This window comes from Chaetomium strumarium (genome assembly GCF_033439665.1).
Source record: "Chaetomium strumarium strain CBS 333.67 chromosome Unknown B0T15scaffold_4, whole genome shotgun sequence".
NCBI lineage: Eukaryota > Fungi > Ascomycota > Sordariomycetes > Sordariales > Chaetomiaceae > Chaetomium > Chaetomium strumarium.
In genome coordinates this window covers 3082462-3104869 of record NW_026944432.1, presented here as the reverse complement: position 1 = coordinate 3104869, position 22408 = coordinate 3082462, and the positions used below count along the sequence as shown (strand labels likewise).

General features: G+C 56.0%; 10 protein-coding genes and 1 non-coding gene across 11 annotated transcripts; 6 read left to right on the top strand and 5 right to left on the bottom strand.

Moving 5' to 3' along the window:
* Nucleotides 1-619: 619 nt before the first annotated feature.
* B0T15DRAFT_556615 (Cation/H+ exchanger) lies at nt 620-2622 on the bottom strand (the record flags this gene model as incomplete). Its single annotated transcript, XM_062870426.1, has 4 exons — nt 2513-2622; nt 1596-2409; nt 1475-1523; nt 620-1405 (listed from the first exon to the last, which is right to left on the bottom strand). Exons 1-4 carry the CDS (start codon nt 2559-2561, stop codon nt 620-622), a joined length of 1698 nt encoding a protein of 565 aa, XP_062721778.1. The 5' UTR covers nt 2562-2622.
* Nucleotides 2623-4216: 1594 nt separating this feature from the next.
* B0T15DRAFT_215789 (cytochrome P450) lies at nt 4217-6422 on the top strand. The gene is made up of 5 exons (XM_062862735.1): nt 4217-4545; nt 4672-5237; nt 5303-5561; nt 5617-5931; nt 5992-6422. Exons 1-5 carry the CDS (start codon nt 4492-4494, stop codon nt 6316-6318), a joined length of 1521 nt encoding a protein of 506 aa, XP_062721777.1. The 5' UTR covers nt 4217-4491; the 3' UTR covers nt 6319-6422.
* Nucleotides 6271-7520, bottom strand: B0T15DRAFT_215747 (uncharacterized protein). The gene is made up of 4 exons (XM_062862734.1): nt 7466-7520; nt 6788-7390; nt 6562-6682; nt 6271-6502 (listed from the first exon to the last, which is right to left on the bottom strand). Exons 2-4 carry the CDS (start codon nt 7337-7339, stop codon nt 6357-6359), a joined length of 819 nt encoding a protein of 272 aa, XP_062721776.1. The 5' UTR covers nt 7340-7390; nt 7466-7520; the 3' UTR covers nt 6271-6356.
* Nucleotides 7521-7762: 242 nt separating this feature from the next.
* Nucleotides 7763-9359, bottom strand: B0T15DRAFT_533998 (nucleophile aminohydrolase). Its single transcript, XM_062869405.1, has 2 exons — nt 8082-9359; nt 7763-7914 (listed from the first exon to the last, which is right to left on the bottom strand). Exon 1 carries the CDS (start codon nt 9251-9253, stop codon nt 8135-8137), a length of 1119 nt encoding a protein of 372 aa, XP_062721775.1. The 5' UTR covers nt 9254-9359; the 3' UTR covers nt 7763-7914; nt 8082-8134.
* A 107-nt stretch (nt 9360-9466) lies between these two features.
* On the top strand, nt 9467-11327 carry B0T15DRAFT_215669 (uncharacterized protein). The gene is made up of 2 exons (XM_062862733.1): nt 9467-9816; nt 9879-11327. Exons 1-2 carry the CDS (start codon nt 9631-9633, stop codon nt 11055-11057), a joined length of 1365 nt encoding a protein of 454 aa, XP_062721774.1. The 5' UTR covers nt 9467-9630; the 3' UTR covers nt 11058-11327.
* On the top strand, nt 11297-11395 carry B0T15DRAFT_t138. Its single transcript has one exon. It is a non-coding gene; the product is annotated as a tRNA-Ser (tRNA).
* A 977-nt stretch (nt 11396-12372) lies between these two features.
* On the top strand, nt 12373-15230 carry B0T15DRAFT_215641 (adaptin N terminal region-domain-containing protein). Its single transcript, XM_062862732.1, has 4 exons — nt 12373-12589; nt 12647-13853; nt 13910-14086; nt 14145-15230. The coding sequence occupies exons 1-4, from the start codon at nt 12483-12485 to the stop codon at nt 14766-14768; spliced, it is 2115 nt and encodes a 704-aa protein (XP_062721773.1). The 5' UTR covers nt 12373-12482; the 3' UTR covers nt 14769-15230.
* Nucleotides 15231-15838: 608 nt separating this feature from the next.
* Nucleotides 15839-17156, top strand: B0T15DRAFT_396944 (NADP-dependent oxidoreductase domain-containing protein; the record flags this gene model as incomplete). The annotated part of the gene is made up of 3 exons (XM_062864870.1): nt 15839-15977; nt 16054-16364; nt 16461-17156. The coding sequence occupies 3 exons, from the start codon at nt 15839-15841 to the stop codon at nt 17154-17156; spliced, it is 1146 nt and encodes a 381-aa protein (XP_062721772.1).
* Nucleotides 17157-17495: 339 nt separating this feature from the next.
* Nucleotides 17496-19174, bottom strand: B0T15DRAFT_417003 (uncharacterized protein). Its single transcript, XM_062865482.1, has 3 exons — nt 18862-19174; nt 18687-18789; nt 17496-18513 (listed from the first exon to the last, which is right to left on the bottom strand). The coding sequence occupies exons 1-3, from the start codon at nt 19007-19009 to the stop codon at nt 17664-17666; spliced, it is 1101 nt and encodes a 366-aa protein (XP_062721771.1). The 5' UTR covers nt 19010-19174; the 3' UTR covers nt 17496-17663.
* A 440-nt stretch (nt 19175-19614) lies between these two features.
* On the top strand, nt 19615-20917 carry B0T15DRAFT_556605 (uncharacterized protein; the record flags this gene model as incomplete). The annotated part of the gene is made up of 5 exons (XM_062870425.1): nt 19615-19835; nt 19896-20054; nt 20125-20231; nt 20320-20639; nt 20727-20917. Exons 1-5 carry the CDS (start codon nt 19794-19796, stop codon nt 20915-20917), a joined length of 819 nt encoding a protein of 272 aa, XP_062721770.1. The 5' UTR covers nt 19615-19793.
* On the bottom strand, nt 20843-22373 carry B0T15DRAFT_533988 (uncharacterized protein). Its single transcript, XM_062869404.1, has one exon. It carries the CDS (start codon nt 22328-22330, stop codon nt 21074-21076), a length of 1257 nt encoding a protein of 418 aa, XP_062721769.1. The 5' UTR covers nt 22331-22373; the 3' UTR covers nt 20843-21073.
* Nucleotides 22374-22408: the final 35 nt, after the last annotated feature.

Here is a 22408-nt window from a genome sequence, read left to right as displayed (position 1 = left end):
GCGAGGGAGCCGGCCTGCACGAACCACAGAGTTACTTCCCTTTCTGCCTTATCGTTTTGAACATGAGTCAAGCTGCAAGGTCAATCAAGGAAGGGTAATGAATAAGACCGAATGCTCACCGGGTAGCCCGTGAGCGGTCACAAGTCATGCTTATTGTCCTATACAACAGCCACATGTTTCCTACCCGGTACTAATAACCAAAGCCCATTTTCCCATAACGATCTGAAACGGTCATGCAATATTGTGAATAAGAAAATCAACGTTTACTGCTGGTTGAGCTGTCTAGTACTCCAGGTATTCATCTTCCGTCTGTCGGTCGATCAAATACTTACCAATAACTTGGGCCCGGGCAGAAATTTACCGGAAGCAAACATTTACAAAGGGTCCACAACTTAGAGCTTGAAGGTGTAATGAGCGGCTACGGTAAGCGTTTGTTTATCTCGATATCAACGAAAGAATCAAGAAAGGTCCATTCCAATATTAGCTCCCCAACAATCCTCGAAGCTACTTCAAGAAGCATGCTGTGTCCAATCGGCCCAGCTAGTGGATCAACCACTGACTGTTTCCGCTGAATCTCCACGACGCACTTTGGTTAAGCCAATCCATTATTTTCCCTTTTTCATACGAGCACGGCTCTCGAATACCGTCTCTGGATCCGCGGCTTTTCGTCGAGCGAGTACTCGTCAGTGTCCCGCTCGTTAATAACAGGGAGATCCTCCCTGTCAAAGACGGGCCTCGAAAAGCGGTTATAAGCGATGAACGTGTCGGTGTCACCGACGGTGGCGTTCACCGGGGTCGGCACGCGCATCGACTTCCGACGTAGCTCGACGGCATCTTCCCGGATCGGCTGCACGCCGCAGAAGCGGTAGATGAGGTTGAGCGCGGGGATCGACAGCCCGTGCACGACAATGGAGAAAAGCACCAGCCAGTACACCACGGGGACCATGACGCGCACGAGGTCCGTTTCCTCAGCGTCGCCGTGGCCGAGCTCGGGGAAGAGGTGGCGCGTGTGCTCGACGTAGAAGACGGCGCCGATGCCGATGGGGCCGAAGTAGCCCATGAACAGGGCTTCCTTCAGGTCCTTGCAGACCATGGGCATGAGCTTGTAGGTAAGGAGGATGGCCGGGATGCGCCGGAGCAGGAGGACCAGCACGCCGAGCCCGACGAGACGGCCGTAGGTTAGGCCGGTTGTGTCGGGCTGGTGGAACTCGCTCCAGGGGATGATGGTGCCGATGTACATGAAGCCGCCGAAGTTGAGCAGCACGTCCATGGACGAGTTGACCTCGTCGTGCCGCTCCTCGGTCTCGCGGAGATACTCACCGTCCCAGTTCATGGCGTTACCCGCGACGAAGCAGGCCAGGAGGTCGTCGGTGCCGAGCATGCCGCAGACCCCGACCAGCCATAGCTTGGATGGAACTGGGTTAGCCTTGACATGGCAGGGGAGTGGGGAAAGAGTGGGGAGGGGGATGCATACACCGATGGCGGTTGGGTACAAGACGTAGCTTTCTGAGTCTATCCACTTCCTAATAGTTTGCTGTCTGTCAGCAACAGGAGGCAACTGACATATTAGATGCGGATTGTATGAAACCGCGTACCTGCAAAGTGCAAACTTCAGCGCCTTCCCGGCCAGGAAGCCTACCAGAGCACCGATTGCTACAGACATAATAACAATGTACAGCCAGGTCTCAACGAACCAGTTCTGCAAGGCCACGCCGACACCGCCGCCGAGCCGACCGACACCGCCTTCGGAGGCCCGGGCAAGGAGCTCAAAGCCTCGTTCGTGCAGGACGGCAGCAGTGGCGTTAGCCGCAGCCGTTGCCGCAGCCGTTGCGTCACCACTGCCGTGGTCGCCGGCGCCGGGAATGTTGGCATGGCGGATCAGGTAAACAGCAAGCATGAGGAAGGGAAACCCGAAGCCGTCATTTGCACCCGCCTCGGCCGAGATGATCTCGCGCAGATGGCGGGCCACAAACTTGTCGGCAAAGGGGCCCTTGGCAATGGCCTGCGACAGGATGGGGTCGGTGCAGGTGACGCACGAGCCGATGACCAGGGCGGCGAGCAGCGTGACCTTGGGCACGGTGGCCACCAGGCAGAGCGTGGTGCAGAGCCACATGATGGTCATGATGGGCAGCAGGCAGAGCGCCATCTCCTTCCACCGCCGCATGCCGTACTTGGCCGGCAGCTGGAAGCCGGCGATGACCAGCTGCACGCCGATGACCACGCGTGCCATCCCCAGCGTGATGGCGCTCGTCTGGCCCTCCGCCGCCGAGCCCCATCGCGTGCTGTCGATGAACCGGGCTGCTATGGGCCCGAGGGCGACGCCAATGGCCACGGCGGGGAGGGCTTCTCCCAGGAACCATCTGCACTTGATCAAGACGGAGATGATGCCATATAGCAGGATGAAGGCGCCTATCACAAGGACAGTGTCAGTGATTCATAGTATTGTAGTCTGTACGGGTGTACCCTCTTCTATCACCTAAGCACCATTCTTTTGCCTGACTGACTAACGTACCTAACACACTCAAGACAATATTAAGCTCGCTGACATCGAGGGTTGGCATCTTGGCGAGCCCCTGGAGTGGCCCACGCTGAGACTTGACGAGCAAGCGGTGGCTGATTTCTTCTTTGTCCTTGGCCAGCCAAGTAAAGGGGCTAATCGCACGTAGAGGGCCAGCAGCACAGAAAAATGGGTCGAAAGGTGAAGAGATCAGAAAGAGAACTGCCAACCAGGGCTGTATAAGAAGCAAAAGCTAAAGTAAGGACCCGAAAAACCAGCGGAGTCCAATCTCGCTGAATGCCAACGCTTCCGGGGGGGAGAAGAAATGGACAAGACGACAAGAGCAATCCCAAAGGGGAGATCAACGGCTCGCAAAATGAACTCTTAACCTTGAATCGACGCCGCGCCCCCCGCGCCCAGAGACAGGTTTCAGGGTAGGACGGCAGCAATGGAGTTCGCACCAACCACCATGGTTTTAGAGTTCTCTTCAAAACACATAGGGATGAATCTGCGATCTGCGCTGACCTGAAGCGTCTCGGCATCTTGCTTGTCAACGCGCAGTGAGGCTCGCTCTTGCGACGCCGTCTCGACACGCCGAGAGATCAAGACCAGACAAGTGGCTGTTCCATGTTCCATGGTGGAGATGCGAAACTATGAGAAGCCGATAAGCAGGTGGTGATTCGAGGAGCACGATTGGGCGAGCCAGCCACTTGTTGCCGGTTAGTTATCTTGGCCGAGTCTTGCAAACCAACATTCCTCACGTTCAAGGGGGTGATCTTCGGGCTGAGTTGCCTGCCAAGTTGCTGGGCACAAGCTGGGCGGCTCTGGGCGCTTGGCCGTTATGACTCGCGAGCGAGGGCATTGGGCTGCGACACGCAATCTGCGACAGACAAGGGAGTTCTCAGGGGACAATATCTTGTGGAAGAGTACGTGGACAGAAGACAGATCGCCAAGGTGTGGACGAGATCGCTGATGGCTATGCATAAGGGTGTCTTGGCCAGCAGTTATGAATAGTCTCCGCGCTCCTGAGTCCTGACACATTCTGTTTACCATAAATGCAACAAATGCGTTTCGACCTTAGGTCTTTTCTAAACGGACGAGGAGAAGATGGATACCAGACGGTTCTGTACATGACCTCTTGATATGAGGTCAACTACGGCTTTGGCACTTTGCTGCCGTTGTGGGGAGGTAAGGATGCGGCATTTCAAGGCTTAACCGGGTACCTGGGAAGTCTACTGAAAGTGAGATCCGAATAGCCTCGAGTTAGTAGTCTCTGCCATGTTTATTCCTTATCCCGGCCACAATCCCTACTAAATTGTGAGTGAGCTATTCCGGATACGATTTCCAATTCTCACTCCGAGTCCTCTAAATGCATACCAAGCTCCCTCTGGCTGCCGTAGTTGAAACCACGTACTCTCAAACATATAAGTCAGTCGGATTCTGACACCTGGAGATGGAATGGACTTACTAGCTACTGGTGAATCATAATTCTAGTTTATTCTTACTATCATCCCTCAGTTTGTTATTATCCTTCATTTTGTTCATCGTGTCTCCATGATCCATCCCCACCTCTTTCTTCTCCTTCCCTTCTAGTTCCCATCTACATCACCATTTCCTCTACTCTTTTCCCTAGTATTGCTTTATTTTATATTAGTCATGTTTGCTCAAGCCATTGCGTGCCCTATGCTGTCAATGTAAGAAGGTTTGATGTAACGCCTTCTCTGACCTTAATCTAGTTTGTCCCCATACGTAAGGTAGGTATGAATATTGCGTCTCCTCTCGTACTCGTACCCGGTAATAGCAGCAACTCCTTCGCTCATTCGCCCACCCGACCGAGACCGAGGTTGCAGATATACAGTGCCGGATCCAAGGATAAAAATAAGATCCTCCATGGGGTAGTATGAAACAACTTTGCCCCGCCAGAAACAAACCACAACCTGCCTTCTCACGCAGCGAGAGAATTGAGCGAGATACATCGTTCAAAACCGCCAAACATGGCACTTTTACACCTCAACATAGGCCAAATCATCGGTCTGGGCCTGGCGCCGGTAAGTTCAAGTTGCTCTGTAGTGTCATCTGCTATTCCGTGCAGCACATCACCCAGCTTTGCGCAGAACATACATAACCGACAAGCTGAAGACCTTTACCCTGGTTTACGAACTAACCCGTCCCAGCTCACCCTGTACATAACATGGCACATCCTCTACAACCTCTTCTTCCACCCCCTCCGGGGCTACCCGGGCCCCGTCTTCATGCGCGCCACGCGCTGGGGGTACAACCTCAGACTCCTGTCCGGCACGCTGCCCTTCGACATGCTGGCGCTGCACAAGCGGTACGGCCCCGTGGTGCGCGTCGCGCCCGACGAGCTGGCCTTCTCGGACCCGCAGGCGTGGAAGGATATTATGGGCCACCGCGGCAGCGGCAGCGGAATTGAGACAGGGGCGGGGTCGTCGGCGGCGGAGATGGAGAAGTGGGACAAGTTCTATTTACCCATTGAGGGCATCCCGAGGGATATCGTCAATGCCGGCAGGGAGGAGCATGCGCTGCTGAGGCGGACGATGGCGCACGGGTTCAGTGATCGTAGCATGAGGGAGCAGCAGCCGTTGATTAAGGGGTCCATTGATTTGTTGATCAGAAGGCTGCGGGAGAGGGCGGAAGACGGGAAAGTGGCGGTGGATATGGTGGCGTGGTATAATTATACCACGTTCGATGTGATTGGGGACTTGGCGTTCGGGGAAAGGTAGGTGTTCCTCGCTCCCTGGCCGGATGCCGTGGATCACGGATGGTGGTGCTGACTGGTGGCAGCTTTGGGTGTCTGGATAACGCGGACTATCACCCGTGGGTCAAGTCGATCTTCGAACTTGCGCGCGGGGGCACCGTGTTTCAGAGTTTGGCCCACTATCCCATTCTTATGAAGTTGCTGCTTGCTCTTATCCCGGCCAAGTTCCTGGAGGAACGCGAGAGGCACATGCAGATGACGCTCGCGAAGCTGAAGAGGCGGATGGAGGCCGGGAAAGAGCGGGCGGACTTGGTTGAAGGACTGCTCAAGCGGGCGGATGAATGGGTAGGTTACCATAATGCTGTTGAGGTTGTTGACGTCTGAAGCTGACCTGAAGTAGGGGCTCACTCTCGAGAAGCTTCAAGTTAACAGCTCGATTCTCATCATTGGCGGATCTGAGACCACAGCAACCCTGCTCTCAGGGGTGACCTTCTTGCTCTTGACGAACTCTGAAGTGGTGAAGAAACTCACCGGCGAGATCCGCGGGGCATTCAAATCCGAAGACGAGATTAACTTTGTCAGTGTCAGCACGCTTCCTTACCTCTTAGCATGCCTGGACGAGGCATTGCGCATCTATCCCCCCGTGCCGACCGGCCTGCCACGTGTTGTGCCTAAAGGAGGCGCGAGAATTTGTGGCAATTATGTACCGGAAAAGGTTGGTCAACGTCATGGACACCAAAAAGTCTTGAGCGGTTGTATGCTGACTGGACGGTAGACTGTCGTGGCCATTCACCAGTGGGCTATGTACCACAACGACGAGAACTTCAGAGACCCCTTCGCATATCGGCCAGAGCGCTGGCTCGGTGACCCGGCCTTTGCCGGTGATCGCAAGGTTGCTTTCCAGCCATTCCACGTAGGACCGCGCAACTGCTTGGGTAGGAACCTTGCGTATGTTGAGATGCGCCTCATCTTGGCTCGAATCCTGTGGAACTTTGATCTCAGTATCGCCGAGGAGAGTTTGGACTGGATGCGCAAACAGCGGATTTACAACCTCTGGGAGAAAGGGAAGTTGAATGTATACCTGACCCCAGTCGTGAGGTAGAGCAAGGACAGTAAGGTGGTGTCACGGGACGTCATGCTTCATGGGACGAATCGCGCCGGGGACTGGTCTGCGGAACAGCGGGAGAGGGACGATGAGTTCGGCCAATCATCATAAGAGCGTGTATTCATGCGCAAAGGGGTATCCAAGGTATCCAAAACTGACACAACCGCCGTCCCAAACGAGCCTAACCCACCGCCCTTCGTCAGGCTCACATCACGTAAAGAAGCGAATAGGTAAACACACTCATAGCCGCCACCCTAACCATGTTGGTCCTCCAAGTACGACTCCCCGACTTCTCGCTCAGGTTCAAGGGCGGATTGATAGTCGCTGCCCCTGCACTCGTTTGCGACCCGTTGGCAACGACCTGCCCATTCGAAGCCAAGATCTGATTCCCCGTCATGTACTGAATGTTGTAGACGGGCTGTGACGACAAGACGGACGGCGTGCCGAGTTGGGTTGGGCAGGTAGCCTGGTTCGCAGTCGGCCAGTCAAGGGTGCAGATTTCGTCGTTGCCCCAAGAGCAGACCGGATCGAGGATGTTGTAGAGAACGTAGTTCTTGCCGACCCAGCTGTCCTGCGAGAGGCAACTGGCAAGATAGTTCATGCTGTTCGCCGCGCTCAACGGCAGCTTATTGCCGTCGGTGTGTATTAGACTGGCGCAGGCCGAGGGGTCGGCATCCTCATACTCCATCGCGATGGCGCCACCAGTCGTCGGCTTTTCCCTGGCAGAATAGCCAGTAACGAGGTAGTTCCAAGCATCGTAGCTTACGTCGTGGGCGCCCTCGGATTGGTCGATGCGTAAGAGATGGACGGATCTCCCCTCATAGCTCAGCCTCACGCAGATGTTGTTGCAGTCGACCGAGGCGGGCCAGTATGCGATGCGGTTCGTGTCGACCTTGCAGCCCAGGACGCCAACAGAAGACGAATAGCTTTCGTGGGGAGTCGCCCATACTGCCCCGCTGGCCGCGCGCGCTGTGGCGGCGGCGAGTGAACCGAAGAGTAAATGAATGAGACAGCGCATGGTTGCTGCGATCAAAAGGAATGGATCGTCGCGAACTGCAATGAATGGATCGTCGGCACAAAGTGGAGTTGTAAGGTGTTCGATCAAGGAATGTCGTTTTGTATCAAAATCAGAAGTAGAATGAATGATACGGCACCATGGCGGAACACCGCGCCGGTGGCTAAGGAGTGATGAAGTCGAGCACTGCAACGGATCGATGTTAGGCGGAAGAGGGAAAATCGAGCGAGTTCGCGACCACCTCACTTCATCCCAACGCCGAGATTGGCTAAACCTTAAAGAGTATTGGGCCCTAGAAAGGTGGGGCCCGCTAATTGGTTCCTGCATGCCAAGAATTCCCCTGGTTGAGCATTTTGATCTGTGCACGTGGGGAAGTGGGCCACCTCTCAGCTCGCATCCTCGCATCGAGCCCTCGAGAGAGTCGAGCCTCGACTTTCGCAGTATCCATAGTACTGTACTACTTCCTGAGCAGTAATTTAGTTAAGCCGAAACTTGATGGGATGAGTACATCTAGAACATGGTCAAGTCCAGAATTGATGAGCGTCTTTTTGGAAACCACTAGTAATATCGCAGAGTTAGTACGTAACTACGGGTCCCTTCAATAACTTATCCTACAGTCTCCGGTCATAACCCTATATTAACCTCCATTAACGAGGCCCAACCAGGCAGACGGGTACCACTCATACCACGAGAGGCTTCTTCATATATATCTGTCATTGCTAACCGTCACTGTTCCTCATCATAGCTTGATCGGGAAAGTCTCTTGCAGTACTACTTAAGCAAGCCATCGACCAATATCTACTTAGGATTTGTCTGAACTACTACCATCTGCTGCCTCGATTGTAGTGAAGGAATCGTAACGACCTCCGTGGCATTCATCGACCCACCGCGAAATGCGTAGGTGAAAGTCCATCCCGAGCCGGCCGCCCCATGTTCTCCCTTGTTGTTTACCACCACAATCCCGCTCGATACCTTGGGGTATTTCCTTAGCATCCGCCTGACGGCATCCTGAGCCGCCTCGGTCGGAGTCATGCCTCGCCTTAGATTCTCCACCGCCTGGTAGCATGGCAGGAATCGCATCATGGTGTCTCCATCCCCGGTCGCACCACATCCCCCAACATCTCCGTCTACATATGATCCGCTCCCGATGATCGGACCGTCCCCAACCCGGCCTGGGACTTTGAAAGCAGCCCCATTCGTCGAGGTACCCGCCGCCATGGCTCCGGACCCGTCAATGACAACCATTGAGATGGTATCATGCGAACTCTGTCCCTCATCCTCACAACCCTGCAGCCCACCCACCGGCAACGGCCGATACGGCCCACACGACGTCCTCGGATCAGGCTCCACATGGAGCCTATAGTTGCCCTTACACCCGCCGGCCCTCCATTCCTCGCAACGCCTGCGGCTCTCGTCCGTCGAAAGATCCTGCTCTGGCCCGAACCCGTTCTCCACTGCGAACTGCGTCGCCAGGTCTCCGACGAGCAGCGAATGCCGCGTGTGCTGCAGAACGGCGCGCGCGACCGAGATGGCGTCGCGGATGCGCCGTAACCCGGCTACCGCGCCCGACTTCATGGTCGTGCCGTCCATGATCAGCGCGTCGAGCGCCGTCTCGCATGCCTCGTCGGGCGAGCCGCCGAAGCCGACGGTGCCGTCACATTGGTTGCGCTCGCACGTGGCGCAGCCGATCTCGACTGCGTCGAGCGCCGAGACGGAGGTGGAGTTTTCGGTGAGCGCCAGAAAGGCGGCGTCTGTTGCGGCGGTGAAAGGGCCGCCCCAGGTGTTGATCACCAACGGTAGGTTGGGTTTGGGATGCGAGAGGGCAGGGAGGGCGTAGAAGGAGATGAGGAGGGGGAGGTAAGCGAGCGCACCACGGCGAGAGAGGAACGGGGACGTGGCCGACATGATCACCTTCATGTACGGTTGTCAGTAAAATACTGCGGAGAACTTGTCAAGGGCCTGGGTGATCCATGGTTTTTAATCCCAAGGCGGGATTCCTTTATCTGGGTTGACTGGTTTGCTGCCACTGTTGTATTCCCAAGTTTTGAGACAACGACCGAACCCTAACCCTAATGCTTTCTCCTCAAAGCGGAGACACAATCTGGGCCTGACTTGCCCCACCAGGCGTCAAAACGCGTCTGGGACGTGTCTTGGTCTTCGAGTAAAGAAAGCGGACATTGAAACACGTCAATTCACAAAAGTCGCTTGTCTGTTACGCGCATTCGCTTTCCTACATCATCAAGTATATCTTTGCGGCTCTTTGTGGAAAAGTTCCTCTTCCCTTTTGTACAGTTATGGGTAACAAGATCGCGAGGCAGCTCGCGAAAGTGGTGCGAGAGATCTACAGCAGCGACGAGAGGGACCAATTGACGGTCAATTACGCTCGCCAAGTCGCCGAGAGGAGGCTCAAGCTCGAGGAAGGGTTCTTCAAGGATGGGGAGTGGAAAGCCAAGAGCAAGAATATCATTCTCGACACTATGGTATGCTGCACCTGAACTGGGAGCGAAGGTACAGATACAGCTGCTGACACTGTCTCTTACAGGCCGAAATTGAAGCTGAATCCTCGGATGAGGCCACACCCGCTCCCAAGAAGAAAGCTGCTGCCGCACCTAAGCGGAGCATAGGTGCGGGGAAGCGTCAGAAGAAAGACCCAGCTTCACCTGAGACTAGTGACGCCAGCGACGTAGGGGGTGCACCGGAGCCCCCGGCGAAGAAGCGCAAGACAGCACCAAAGACAAAACGTGAAAGCAAGGTCGAGTCCGATGACGAACAATCGGATGATACGCAAGGGGAGAGTGTTCAGCCGTCGCCAGAACCAGGGGCCAAACCACGATCCAGACAACCTGAGGAAAGCTCAAGCGAATTATCCGAGCTGCACCGCGATCTCTCAGAGCATGTATCTGTGTCGGAGAGGAAAGAAACACCTAAGCCAGCAACGGATGACGACGAGTCCGAGTTGTCCTCAGTGGTCGACGAGCCGCCCAAACGCAAGCAAAAGCCCAAAACCACACCCAAGTCCAAGGCCTCCCCCCCGCCCACCGAACCAAAGAACGACGACGGAGCAGCTGACTCCTCCAGCGAGCTCTCCTCGGTGATCGACGAGCCCCAACCGCCGAAGCGCAAGCGGAAGACCAACAAAGACACCACGGCGCCGCCCAAGCAGACACGCCCGACCAAGGCCAAATCCTCCTCCGCCACGGCGGAGGTCTCCCCCGACGAAGCGCAGATCAAAACCCTCCAATCGCAGCTGGTCAAATGCGGCGTCCGCAAAGTCTGGGGCAATGAGTTCAAGCGGCACGGCGCCGACACGCCCAAGGCCAAGATCAAACACCTGAAGAACATGCTGGTCGAGATCGGGATGACGGGCCGCTTTTCGGATGCGAAGGCGCGCGAGATTAAGGAGAAGCGGGAGCTGCAGGCGGATCTGCAGGAGGTCATGCAGCGGGAAAAGCAATGGGGTGTTGGGGGAGGGAGGGGCGAGAAGCGACGGGCGGCTGCTGCTGCTGTTGCTGCTGGGGGGCGAGGTAAGAGTCTGAAGGCTAAGGATGCGGAGGAGAGTGGAGAAGGGGAGGAGGATGAGGACGAGGGGAAGAATGAGGGTGAGAGTGGAGAAAGCGAGGGTGATGAGAAAGAGGGTCGGAAGCTTGCTGTTCATCGGAAGGGGCCTGCCAAACGCAGGCCGGATCTGGCTTTCTTAGAGGACGAGAGCGAGTCTGAGTGAGCTATCGGAGGATGGTGGATTCATTGTTAAGTATTCGTCTGTTGAGTTCAAGTAGAGATACCCTTTGCTAAAGTCATGCCGCAAGAGCCCACTGTGGCTCTTAGAAATTTGATCGGTTGGCAAGTCGCCAGTTCTCGAGTGGAATCCGGATGGAGTTGGGTTGATGATATGTCGAGTGTTGACTTTGAAGGGGCAGCCTGTGTTCATGAGACTTGAGGGATGATACAGATCTTCAGATAGTCACTTTGGCGGAGTGGTTAACGCGCTGCCCTGCTAATCCACAGTTAGCATGTCAGGCAGTTCCTTCGGGAGCGTAGGTTCGAATCCTACAGGTGACGTTTTTGCTGCTTCGCGCTTCGCAGATTCTCAATCTACGGTGTCGGGTAGCGTTTATTTTTATCCTCCTTCGTCGACCCTATACTGAGAGCACTTCAATCTATCTTCCTTTTCAAGTCGATGACTTGGGTAGACAATGAGAGTGGCATTGTGGGGCATTCTTGATCTGCAGGGAAACCTTACGCGGGGGCTACATTACTACGGATTACTGTCACAAAACGATGGGGGGTCATTTATTGGCATTCATTCTCTGAGCGATCAGACTAAAAACTGCAACAGACCCGAGGAATAGGACGGCGTTGTAGAACTATTACTCGGCATGTTGTTAGTCCTGGGTTGTCAATCAAGGGAGGCAGTGGACTTACAGCTCTTCTCGAGACGTCCCTCTCCTCGTTATCGGTCCTTGCCTCGATGAAGAGGCGCCGTAGATTGGGGAAGTTCGCCTATCCGGTATTAGACATATGCAAAAACAGGGGACAACTACCCTACCATGCGCGTCTTGGTTTCGAAAGGACACACAAAGACCAATCGCTTCAACCTCGAGAAGATGTGTCAATGATGGCAACTGGATAAGAGCCCGAGGAGTTAAGTCGGAATGCAAGTTGTTGAAACGCGGTTTTAACGAAGCCACATCACCCCACTATATGTGGCTGGAGGTATAACTGCAAGCCACGGCGTTTTCCAGGGGCGACAGGCCAGAACATCCAACCGCTGAACGATTTCGCCTGAAGGCACACCGTCTGCAACAGCATCCCGGCACTGCAGCCCAGTTTGCGCGGCATAACAGGTGGCCGGCCGACGACTGGCAGCTCTTGGCTAACGAGTTGCACAGCGACGATCCGCAACTCTCCGGACGATCTGTGCTCCATCGGAACGGGCCAAGTGAAATCGACCGCCCCTCGTCGGCTTTGGGCTTGTCAGCTTGTCCCCTCGACAGCCTTCTTGAGACTGGAATCCCGCCATGGCGCAAGCAGTGAACCGCATACGCGGGGCGTTTGCCCCCCGCGCAAGGGGGAGACGTTCGAGTTACGAGCAGGTTTGGTGTCGCAATACGCCCACGAGCGGAAGGAGGCGATCCAGAAGACGATCATGGCCATGACGCTGGGCAAGGACGTGTCGGCGTTGTTCCCCGACGTCCTCAAGAATATTGCGACGGCAGACTTGGACCAGAAAAAGCTGGTCTATCTGTATTTAATGTACGACACCACGCTCCGCGGCCTTCCTACACGTCACGGGTGACTGACGAATGGCAGGAACTACGCGAAATCCCACCCAGACCTCTGCATCCTTGCGGTCAACACCTTCGTGCAGGACTCAGAGGACCCGAACCCCCTCATCCGAGCGCTGGCGATCCGAACGATGGGCTGTGTGCGTGTCGACAAGATGGTGGACTACATGGAGGAACCGCTGCGGAAGACACTGCGGGATGAGTCGCCATACGTCCGTAAGACTGCCGCAATCTGCGTGGCCAAGCTGTTCGATCTTAACCCAACCATGTGCATCGAGAACGGCTTCCTCGAGACGCTGCAGGAAATGATAGGCGATCCGAACCCTATGGTCGTGGCCAACTCAGTACAGGCTCTGTCGGAGATCAGCGAGACCGCACCCGAGACGAAGGCGCTGGTCATCACGCCAAACACACTCAAGAAGCTGCTCATGGCCCTCAACGAGTGCACAGAATGGGGGAGAGTAACAATTCTCAGCACTCTGGCGGATTACCCGCCTACAGACCTCAAGGAATCAGAGCACATCTGTGAAAGAGTGGCGCCGCAGTTCCAACATGTCAACCCCAGTGTCGTCCTGGCGGCTGTCAAGGTCGTCTTCATCCACATGAAGCTCATCAGCCCGGAGCTGGTCAGGCAGTATCTCAAGAAGATGGCGCCTCCTTTAGTCACCCTCGTTTCTTCCGCCCCCGAAGTTCAATATGTCGCGCTCCGGAATATTGACCTGCTGCTGCAAGCGAAGCCCGATATCCTCAGCAAGGAGCTGAGGGTGTTCTTCTGCAAGTACAACGACCCCCCTTACGTCAAGCTTCAGAAGCTCGAGATCATGGTCAGGATAGCAAACGACAAGAATTTTGACCAGTTGCTATCTGAGCTCAAGGAGTATGCGCTTGAGGTCGATATGGACTTTGTTAAGCGTGCGGTAAAGGCAATCGGTCAGGTGGCCATTAAGATTGAGGCGGCCAGCGAGAAGTGCGTCAATGCCCTGCTGGATCTGATCGCCACCAAGGTCAACTACGTTGTTCAGGAGGTTGTCGTGGTCATCAAGGACATCCTTCGGAAATATCCCGGGTACGAGGGCGTCATTCCCACGCTCTGCAAGTACATCGACGAGTTGGACGAGCCGAATGCCCGGGGGTCCCTTATCTGGATTGTTGGGGAGTACGCCGAGAAGATCAACAACGCAGATAAGATCTTATCAGGGTTTGTGGACGTCTTCCAAGAGGAGTTTACACAGGTTTGTTGTCCAGCCATGATTGCTGAGGTACATATGCTTGAGCTAACACTCTGCAGACTCAACTACAAATCCTCACGGCGGTTGTGAAGCTGTTCTTGAAGAAACCCAGCAACAACCAAGGTCTCGTACAAAAGGTCTTGCAGCTAGCCACAGCCGACAGCGACAACCCAGATATCCGGGACCGTGCTTACATTTACTGGAGGCTCCTGTCCGGCGATCTGGACGTTGCAAAGGTCGGTCGCCACCTGGCACCCTCTCCGCGCGTTCCAGCTCAACTAACACACTCAATAGAATATCATCCTCGCTCAGAAGCCAAGCATCACCACCACCGTAACCAGCCTTCCCCCCGTACTCCTCGAGCAGCTTCTATCAGAGCTGTCCACCCTCGCCTCGGTCTACCACAAACCGCCCGAGTCGTTCGTCGGCAAGGGCCGGTTTGGCGCCGAGGCTATCCAGCGCGCCGCCATCCTAGAGCAGCGCCAGAACCTCGCCGAGAACCCCATCGCCGCATCCGTGGCTGCCGTGGCGGCTGGTACCAACGGCACGCCGCAGAACAACATCGAGAACCTGCTCGATATCGACTTCGACGGGGCTGCGCCGGCTAGCGCTGAGCAGGGCACGCCGGACAGGGTGGCGAGCCCGGTCTCGGCGGGGGCGGCGCCCAGTGGAGGGATGGCGGATATCATGGGGTTATTTGACGCTCCGGCTCCGGCGGCGGGTGCCGGTGTTGCCCCTACTCCTGGGGCAAGTACAGGGCTTGGCGGTGCCGGTGGTGGAATGAATGACTTGATGAGTGGGTTTGCAGGGATGGATCTGAGCGGGACAAGTGCGCCACCACCCCCGGGGCAGCAGTTGGGGCATGGCAAGGCGGGTGAGCAAGGTAAGGCGAATGATGATCTACTGGGGCTGCTGTAGGAGAGTGTGGGCTGGATGCAGGTGCAGGCCGTGGGTGTGTCATATAACGATGAATGACAAGCGTTGGGAAATGGCCAAATCTAACAAATGGTCAAAACTTCAATGCCCGTCACTTCCCGGTCTGTACCCAGGGGCCCTCATCCATCAGGCTTCTAACAAGAGGACCGGAGTACAACCTTGTCACCAGTTGTGTCGACACCCAGCCCAGGCGGTACGGGTCTTGCGGTTTCGACACGACTCTCCACTCTCAGCATTTCTAACTCCAGCTACTTCTTGGCTGTTGCAGCTTGATTAGTAATCACAACCGAAGCCAACAGAACACCAGCACTGCGCACGCAAACATCCATCAAAACAGTCAACCCCTGGACGACTAACGCTGCTTATAGTTGATTGGTCTAAGTTTCCTCCAATGTTTATCTTCGGCGTCTATATAGGGTGTATGGGCGGGTTACAAAGTCTACGAAGATACTAGTACTAAAGCACACTTCCGGTTACGGTATTAGCCGCATTGTACAACTGAATCCCGATCAGTCTGCTCACCTTTGTCAACCCCTCACATCCCCACTCGATCCATGACGTCGGCCTGCCAAAGCCGACCACTAACTACCCGTGGAAGCTGTTTCGTGGTCCGCAACCCTCCTATTGCCTAACTCCAACCTAACTCCGGATGATACGACCTGCACGGCATCATGACGCCGGTGTACATCGAAGTGTTCGGAATAGATGCCGAGCTGTCCTTCCCTTATGTCCGCTTGCATTAGGCTCTCGGCGTTAAAGAGCCCAGCGTATAACGGCTGCAGTCAAGTGCCACTGTCTGGGAGTCGGTTACACAAGCAAGCAACCTTGCCGTCGGAGACATATTGTTCGGAGTTAGGGATCGGCCCATTCATGAACCGCCGTCGCTGGCATCAAGGTTATGCCATCGGTTCTAAACACACCACCAGACAGTTCACTATAACAACCCAACTAAGGACACGGTTCGCTTGACATGCTATTTCTCAAGGCCACGGGTATTCAGCACTAAGTAACATCAGACCTTGTCACCTTGCTTCACCACCGCTCACAACAAGATGGTTGCCCTCTTACCTCCCGCTCCGCCCGCTCAGAGCCCGCTGGCTCGGTACCGTTTACTGTCCCCAAACGCATCCGTCTACGTTAGCCCTCTATGCCTTGGTGCCATGAACTTTGGCGATGCGTGGAAAGATTTCAGTGAGTTTTTCTTTTTTCGCTAATTTCAGGTCAAAGTATTTAGTAGTGTGTTAACTCGTCTGGTGTAATCAACTAGTGGGAGAGTGTGACGAGAAGACCACGGAGGAGATCCTCGACTACTTCTTCGACCAGGGCGGCAACTTCATCGACACGTCCAACAACTACCAGTTCGAGGAGTCTGAGACGCGGATCGGGGCGTGGATGAAGAAGCGCAACAACCGCGACCAGATCGTGCTGGCCACCAAGTTCACCACCAACTACCAGGCCGTCGACGGCCAGCCGCCCAAGAAGCACATCCTCGCCAACTACCACGGCAACGGCTCCAAGAGCCTGCACTGCTCGGTCGAGGCCAGTCTGAAGAAGCTGCAGACCGATTACATCGACCTGGTACGTATGAGACATGTTTTATCCTTTCTCCTCATCCTTCTTTATTGTAGGTACGTTCTATAACCCGAGATCTCCGAACTAACCTTTCATCATTAGCTCTACGTACACTGGTGGGACTTCTCCACCTCCATCCCCGAACTCATGCAATCCCTCAACCACCTCGTGGCCTCGGGCAAGGTGCTCTACCTCGGCGTGTCGGACACGCCCGCGTGGGTGGTGAGCCGGGCGAACGAATACGCGCGCAGCCACGGGCTGCGGCCCTTCAGCGTGTACCAAGGGCTCTGGTCGGCGGCCGTGCGCGACTTCGAGCGCGACATCATCCCCATGTGCCGCGCCGAGGGCATGGCCCTGGCCCCCTGGGGCGCCTTGGGCGGGGGGAAGTTCAAGACGGACGCCCAGCGAGCGACGGCCAAGAGGGAGGGCCGCGCCGTGCAGGCGAGCGAGGCCGAGGTCAGGGTTAGCCGGGCGCTGGAGGCCGTCGCGAAGCGCAAGGATACGCTGGTCACGAGCGTTGCGCTGGCGTATGTGAGGGCCAAGGCGCCGTATGTGTTTCCCATTGTTGGGGGGCGCACGGTCGAGCATCTCCGGGGGAACATTGAGGCGCTGAAGGTCACGCTTGGTGAGGAGGATATCCAGGAGATTGAGGGCGCCGTCCCGTTTGATCTGGGTTTCCCCATGAGTTTCTTGTATCGGGGAGGCAAGCTGCCGGAGACGCCCGGTGCGGTGATGCCCATGGCCATGGGCGGCACCGTCGACTATGTCCCGGAGCCGAAGCCGCTCGCGAGGGAGTGAGTTGGATTAGTGGGTGGGGAATCCTGGATTTCGGGGATTACTTACTATTATCTACTTGGAGGGAGCGTAGCTACATAGGGTACGAATACTAGTAGTAGTCGCGCATTTTGTCGCTTGAACGGAACAAGGGGCTAAGCGTGTCTACCATGTTGTATTAGTGCCACTCATATGGATACCCATCTAACAATGTCAACCGTGGTCAACATAATATATATACCAAGCTGTAGAATCATCGAACCAGTGGCGGCGGCTGTGCTCTAGTGATCGAATGGAACGCGACAGCACAGCTCGAAGGCGGAGGCTACGGCGAAGGGTCGAGCGGCGAAGGGGGCAAGGAAGCTGCTTGTGAGCGCAAGTCTTACAGGCAACCATGGCCTATGCGCTGTATGGTACCGAGATAAATAATCATAAAACACTCGACAGCCTAAAGCAAAAAGAGTCCAAAGACGACAACAACAAACAACAACTTCTGCCTCCCCTCACGGTCCTCTCCTCCACCTGTCACTACTACGCTCCGGCAATCCTCAACGGTTCGGCGCCTCTCCGCCTCCGCCAGCGATTACTCACCTCAACAACCCGCTTATCAAAGACAAACCACCACCTCTCAAAGACGGCCTGCCCAACCTCCCAGTTCGCCTCGTCGTACGGATCGGCACCCCACACCCTGATCCCCTCGGCCCCATCTTCCATGTCATAAATAAAATCCAGGAGCAGCGAGCCCGTCACACTCCCCGAACCGTTACCATTACCACCACTATTACCACTACTACTACTGTTACTGATATTCTCCTCCAGACCAAGACTCAAATACCCAATCATCCGATCGCGCACCGCAGGCCACGGCAACAGATCCAGCACCGGGTGGTGCGGCACGGCCAGCTGGGTCGGCGTCGGCCGCCAGGCGGGCGGCAGCTGGGACGGGTCGGGGGCGCCGCGGCCCGTCGTGAAGGGGGAGGCGGCGCTCAGGGACAGGGCCGACGGCATGGCGTTGAGCCGGGTGGCGATGCGCACTAGCGCGCGGAGCAGGGTCAGGGGTGGGACGGGGAGGTAATAGCTGTCTGCGAAGGACTCCGACTCGGATTCGGATTCGGCTGTTGTTGTTGTGATTGTGGTTGTTGGGATGGGAGAGCCGAGGGTGGTGGTGGTGGTGGTGGTGGTAGTAGTGGTTGGTGCGTAGTAGTAGTTATTGGTTGTCAGAGGAATTGAGGGGATGGGCACTGAGGCCGACGATGAGGTGTAGGTCGAGGGTGTGCTGAATGCGCCGCTGAGCAAGGTGAGTGACAGAGGCTGCGCCGCGTTGGCCAGGTCGAATGGTAGGGCAGCCGGTACATCTGGCTGGCAGTATGTCTCCTGCGGACTGTAGTTCGACCATTGGAGCGGCATGTCATCCAACTGACTGGTGTCGAATGAGCCTGGGACCGCGTCGGCGGACGGGACGGGGAGCTGTAAATCTTTGGGGGAGAGGAAGGAGAAGTCGACCACATCTCCGGATGCAACTTCCGTGGTACTGGGGCCACCCCCCCGGGAGACGATGTTGCCTGCGGGGGCGCTCCTGGGCTCTGACTCCTCTGAGATTGGGGAGAGCCCTCGTGTGGTGCTCGAGCTCCAAGACGAGCCTCCCTTTTGCGTCGCCCTGGGTCGCGCAACGCGGTCAGTCACTTTCAAGCCCATTACCGTTATGCCCTGCCGCAAAGGGATGCCTTACGATACCGGCGCTGGGCAAGCACGTTTAACACACGCTTACGCTCGGCCGCATCCTCGTCAATATCTGGCACGCTTAGCGCTGGCGGGGGCTTGTGAACCCTCTGCCGGGTCCGTGGCCGGTCAGCTGGCGTAGACCGTGTTGTGGGCATGGCGTCTTTCCCCTACTGGGAGTCTCTAGATGAGAGGCAAACCGGTCCAAGTGTGGACGTTGAAAAAGCGGTTCCAACCTCGGCAAGTGACGAGTCACTCGGCCCGGTCCGTAGCTCTTTGTCCTCAAACACAGCTGTCCAAACCAAGCCCTTGTGCACTAGCCGTTTAAGGCAAAACGATCTTTGCGCATGCGCATGGGTCAATAGCGTTACACTAGAAGCTTCTTCTGTCATGCGGAGCAAGATTCGGCCGATCCAGACTCCCCATGTAGCCGTGTAAGTGCGGTCTATGCGGACGGTAAAAAGTTAAACGACTACCAAACAAAGGACTCGTGTAGCAGAGTCGATGAATGGTCGAAGTGTATTGCGCTGAGAGGACATGGCACCTTGTTGAGGGCTTGATTGCCGCCTTCGGAAAGCATGCATTATGATGACGGACAAGCCATAACGTATAACCATAACGCATCATAACGCATGACAGGACCATGTCCACTACCCTATGACGGCCGGACCCTACTACAACACCATTACCAATTGTTGCTCTCCGGGTCGGCTCGGACAATGTACGGATACAGATTCCGTAATCCACGCGGAGCTCTTCATGCCCAATACTACTAGTATTTCTCGGACTCAGTGGCTCCCACATAGGCTTCAGTATAATCCATAAGCTTTACTCGATCTGTGGTATATAAGACTCAGGGAGGCTGACCCAACTGGCCGAGCTTGTTACCAAGATTCCACAGATCTAAAACTGAGAAACCGCAACTCAGGTTCCTCGCCAGCAATGTCTTCATACGTAATCACAGGCGTCTCCGGAGTACTCGGGGCAGGTGCTACATACCATCAATTGCCTGGTATTTACACGCTGACGAGTGAGCTTCAATAGTTCGAGTTCCTACGCCAGATCTCCCAAGACGCAGCCAATACGGTCATTGGTTTAGTTCGTGACAAACCCGGCACGGAGAAGAAGGTCTCGGAGCTGCTGAGCGGGCGGTCCAATATCCACATCCTGCAAGCCGATCTCACCGATTACCGTACCCTGCAGGTAAGGCATGCCGCGTAATACACCGGTGCCAACCGATCCCTATTCTGACGAGAATGCCCCTGCCCGGTAGCGAGCCGCGGCGGACACGGCCAAGATCACGGGCGGAACTCTCGACTACCTCATCGCCAACGCCGCCTACGTCTCAACCTGGGACTCGTACGACCCGTTCGGAGTTCTGTGCGTCTGCGCTCTCCTTTCCTTCCCTCCCATTCAAAGAACCACAGGCGGGCAACTGACTGAGGACTCACACACACACACCACACAGAGGCAACAACGACCCCGAGAGGCTGGAGGAGGAAATGCTCAAGTGTTTCAGGATCAACGCCGTCGGCAACGTCCGTCTCTTCAATCTCTTCATGCCACTGGTCCTGCGAGGCCGAGGCAAGAAGGTCGTGTCGATAACCAGCGGCACCTCGGACATCGAGCCGACTCGGCAGTATGACATCGCCGTGTTCTCGGCTTACGCCATGAGCAAGGCGGCCATGAACCTCGCGGTTGCCAAGTTCAGCGCCCAGTACAGGAAGGACGGTGTTCTGTTCATCAGCATCTGTCCGGGCTTGGTGGAAGCCGGGCACTATGCGGACGGTAGGAGTCCTACTATTCCCTGATCACCTAGTGTTTGATTCACTATTACTACTAGTAGTGCTAGTACTTGTCTAACATATCTCGCAGTGACGCCGGAGCAACAACAAAAGCTGGAAGACGTCTTTGCGCGTTTCAAGAGCTATGCTCCTCACTTCAGCGGACCAGCGCGCCCAGAAGATGCCGTCCGAGATGTCATTTCGGTCTGGGAAAGAGCCAGTGTAGAGAAAGGAGATGGCGGCTCCTTTGTGTCTCACTTGGGGAATAAGCAATGGTTGTAGGAAGGACGACTGAAAGCACCAGGGATCGATGGGATGAAGGTTGTACGCATGAAAGGGACCGTGAACAACCCTAGTATCCGCAGATACAGAGTTGAACCCGGCCGGTCGGTAACTGATATAGCAGCTTCTCATTCAAACCCCCGGCGCTCTGCGTGACTAGGTAGTACTACTAGTAGTAGTGCCAGGGGATCTCCCATAACGGACAAGCACATGCCACAGCAACTTTAGCTCCTGCAAAACCTCATCATACGAGCCCCTGTCCCTCCACGTATCAGGGTTCCTCTTTAGCTCCCGCACAGCATCCCCGATCGCTCGCGCGTCCACAATGCCATCCCTCGCCACGCGCGCCGCGAGCGACGGCATCGTTGGTCCCCGAAAGTCCGCTGGGACTTCCGCTACGCCGATATGAGACCCGGCATGCCAGCGCAGGGGGAAGCCAAACCTCTCCGACAAAGCCATCAAGTCCCCCCCCGTTTCCCCTTCCTGAAACGAAGGATCCGCCACCAGAATCTCAACATCCCGATCCAGCCTCACCTCCCCATGAATCTGCGCCTCAATGTAATGATCCAGATTCCGACTCATCTTCAACCCTTCCCTCACCCCCTCACTTCCTCCATCCAGAACCCGCCGCACTAGCTCCGGCGGCCGCACCACCCCTGGCATCCCCAACACGGATTCCCTCACAAACGCCTCTTCCAGCACCGCAGCCAGCACCGCATCAAAACAATCCACCGTCCCGCGCCAGCGGGGCAGGTCCTGCGACCCGCCAAACGTGAAAGTACACCGCGCGAGCACCTCCCGCTTCAGCACGAGGTAGCACGACCCGAACCGCGGCGCCGGCCCGTCGTCGCTCGTCCCACCGCCCAACAGACCCAGAGCTCCATATTTCGGCCTCAATCCCCTCCACCCAATACTACTAGTATCCCCCTGTTCATCCTCTTGGGTGTGGCTGTGGCTGTGGTGATGATTGTGGTTGTGATAAGCACCCCCGAATAACTCCCTCTCCCACAAATCCCTCACCCCGCCACGGAAAGCACTCAGGCTCCCGTTCGACACGCCCGTCTCGAACTGGTTGCGGTAGACGCCGTCGTCCAGGAGAGACTGCGCGATCGTTTCATTGTTTTTGTCTTTGTTTTTTCCGTCGGCAAACACGGGTGTCACGGGACGGTCGGGGTGGAAATGCAGTGCGACTCTGGCTTGGGTTACTATGGCAGAGAGGAGGGCGGCGTGGATCTCGGCGGGGGGAAGTAGGTTGGACATGCGCAGGATGTGGTGGATTGTTTGCGTCGCGGCGGGCGCGAGCGCGAGGGTGGTGGAGCGGATGTGGGCTATTGCGGCTTTTTGGGAGGGGTGTAAGAGGAGAGGGGGAGAAAGAGAAGAAAGGGGAGGGGATTCGGGGGGTGGGGGGTTCATTGTTTAGTTGATGATGCTGTTGTGAGATCGGAGGGGGGGCGGGGGTTATAGGATTGCACACTTTTGTGAATCTGAGAG

Bases quoted from the DNA above. Each gene is read 5' to 3' on its own strand.
- B0T15DRAFT_215789 (XM_062862735.1), top strand. From the start codon at position 4,492: ATGGCACTTTTACACCTCAACATAGGCCAAATCATCGGTCTGGGCCTG. The intron at 4,546-4,671 runs GTAAGTTCAAGT...AACCCGTCCCAG, and splicing joins TCGGTCTGGGCCTGGCGCCG to CTCACCCTGTACATAACATG. The intron at 5,238-5,302 runs GTAGGTGTTCCT...GACTGGTGGCAG, and splicing joins GACTTGGCGTTCGGGGAAAG to CTTTGGGTGTCTGGATAACG.
- B0T15DRAFT_215747 (XM_062862734.1), bottom strand. From the start codon at position 7,339: ATGCGCTGTCTCATTCATTTACTCTTCGGTTCACTCGCCGCCGCCACA. The intron at 6,683-6,787 runs GCTACCTGCCCA...TCGAATGGGCAG, and splicing joins ACTGGCCGACTGCGAACCAG to GTCGTTGCCAACGGGTCGCA. The intron at 6,503-6,561 runs GTGTGTTTACCT...GCGGTGGGTTAG, and splicing joins GGTTAGGGTGGCGGCTATGA to GCTCGTTTGGGACGGCGGTT.
- B0T15DRAFT_533998 (XM_062869405.1), bottom strand. From the start codon at position 9,253: ATGAAGGTGATCATGTCGGCCACGTCCCCGTTCCTCTCTCGCCGTGGT.
- B0T15DRAFT_215669 (XM_062862733.1), top strand. From the start codon at position 9,631: ATGGGTAACAAGATCGCGAGGCAGCTCGCGAAAGTGGTGCGAGAGATC. The intron at 9,817-9,878 runs GTATGCTGCACC...TGTCTCTTACAG, and splicing joins ATATCATTCTCGACACTATG to GCCGAAATTGAAGCTGAATC.
- B0T15DRAFT_215641 (XM_062862732.1), top strand. From the start codon at position 12,483: ATGGCCATGACGCTGGGCAAGGACGTGTCGGCGTTGTTCCCCGACGTC. The intron at 12,590-12,646 runs GTACGACACCAC...GACGAATGGCAG, and splicing joins CTGGTCTATCTGTATTTAAT to GAACTACGCGAAATCCCACC. The intron at 14,087-14,144 runs GTCGGTCGCCAC...CACACTCAATAG, and splicing joins GCGATCTGGACGTTGCAAAG to AATATCATCCTCGCTCAGAA.
- B0T15DRAFT_417003 (XM_062865482.1), bottom strand. From the start codon at position 19,009: ATGCCCACAACACGGTCTACGCCAGCTGACCGGCCACGGACCCGGCAG. The intron at 18,790-18,861 runs GTAAGGCATCCC...TGCGCGACCCAG, and splicing joins GCTTGCCCAGCGCCGGTATC to GGCGACGCAAAAGGGAGGCT. The intron at 18,514-18,686 runs GTCTCCCGGGGG...GTCGAACTACAG, and splicing joins GCGCCCCCGCAGGCAACATC to TCCGCAGGAGACATACTGCC.
- B0T15DRAFT_533988 (XM_062869404.1), bottom strand. From the start codon at position 22,330: ATGAACCCCCCACCCCCCGAATCCCCTCCCCTTTCTTCTCTTTCTCCC.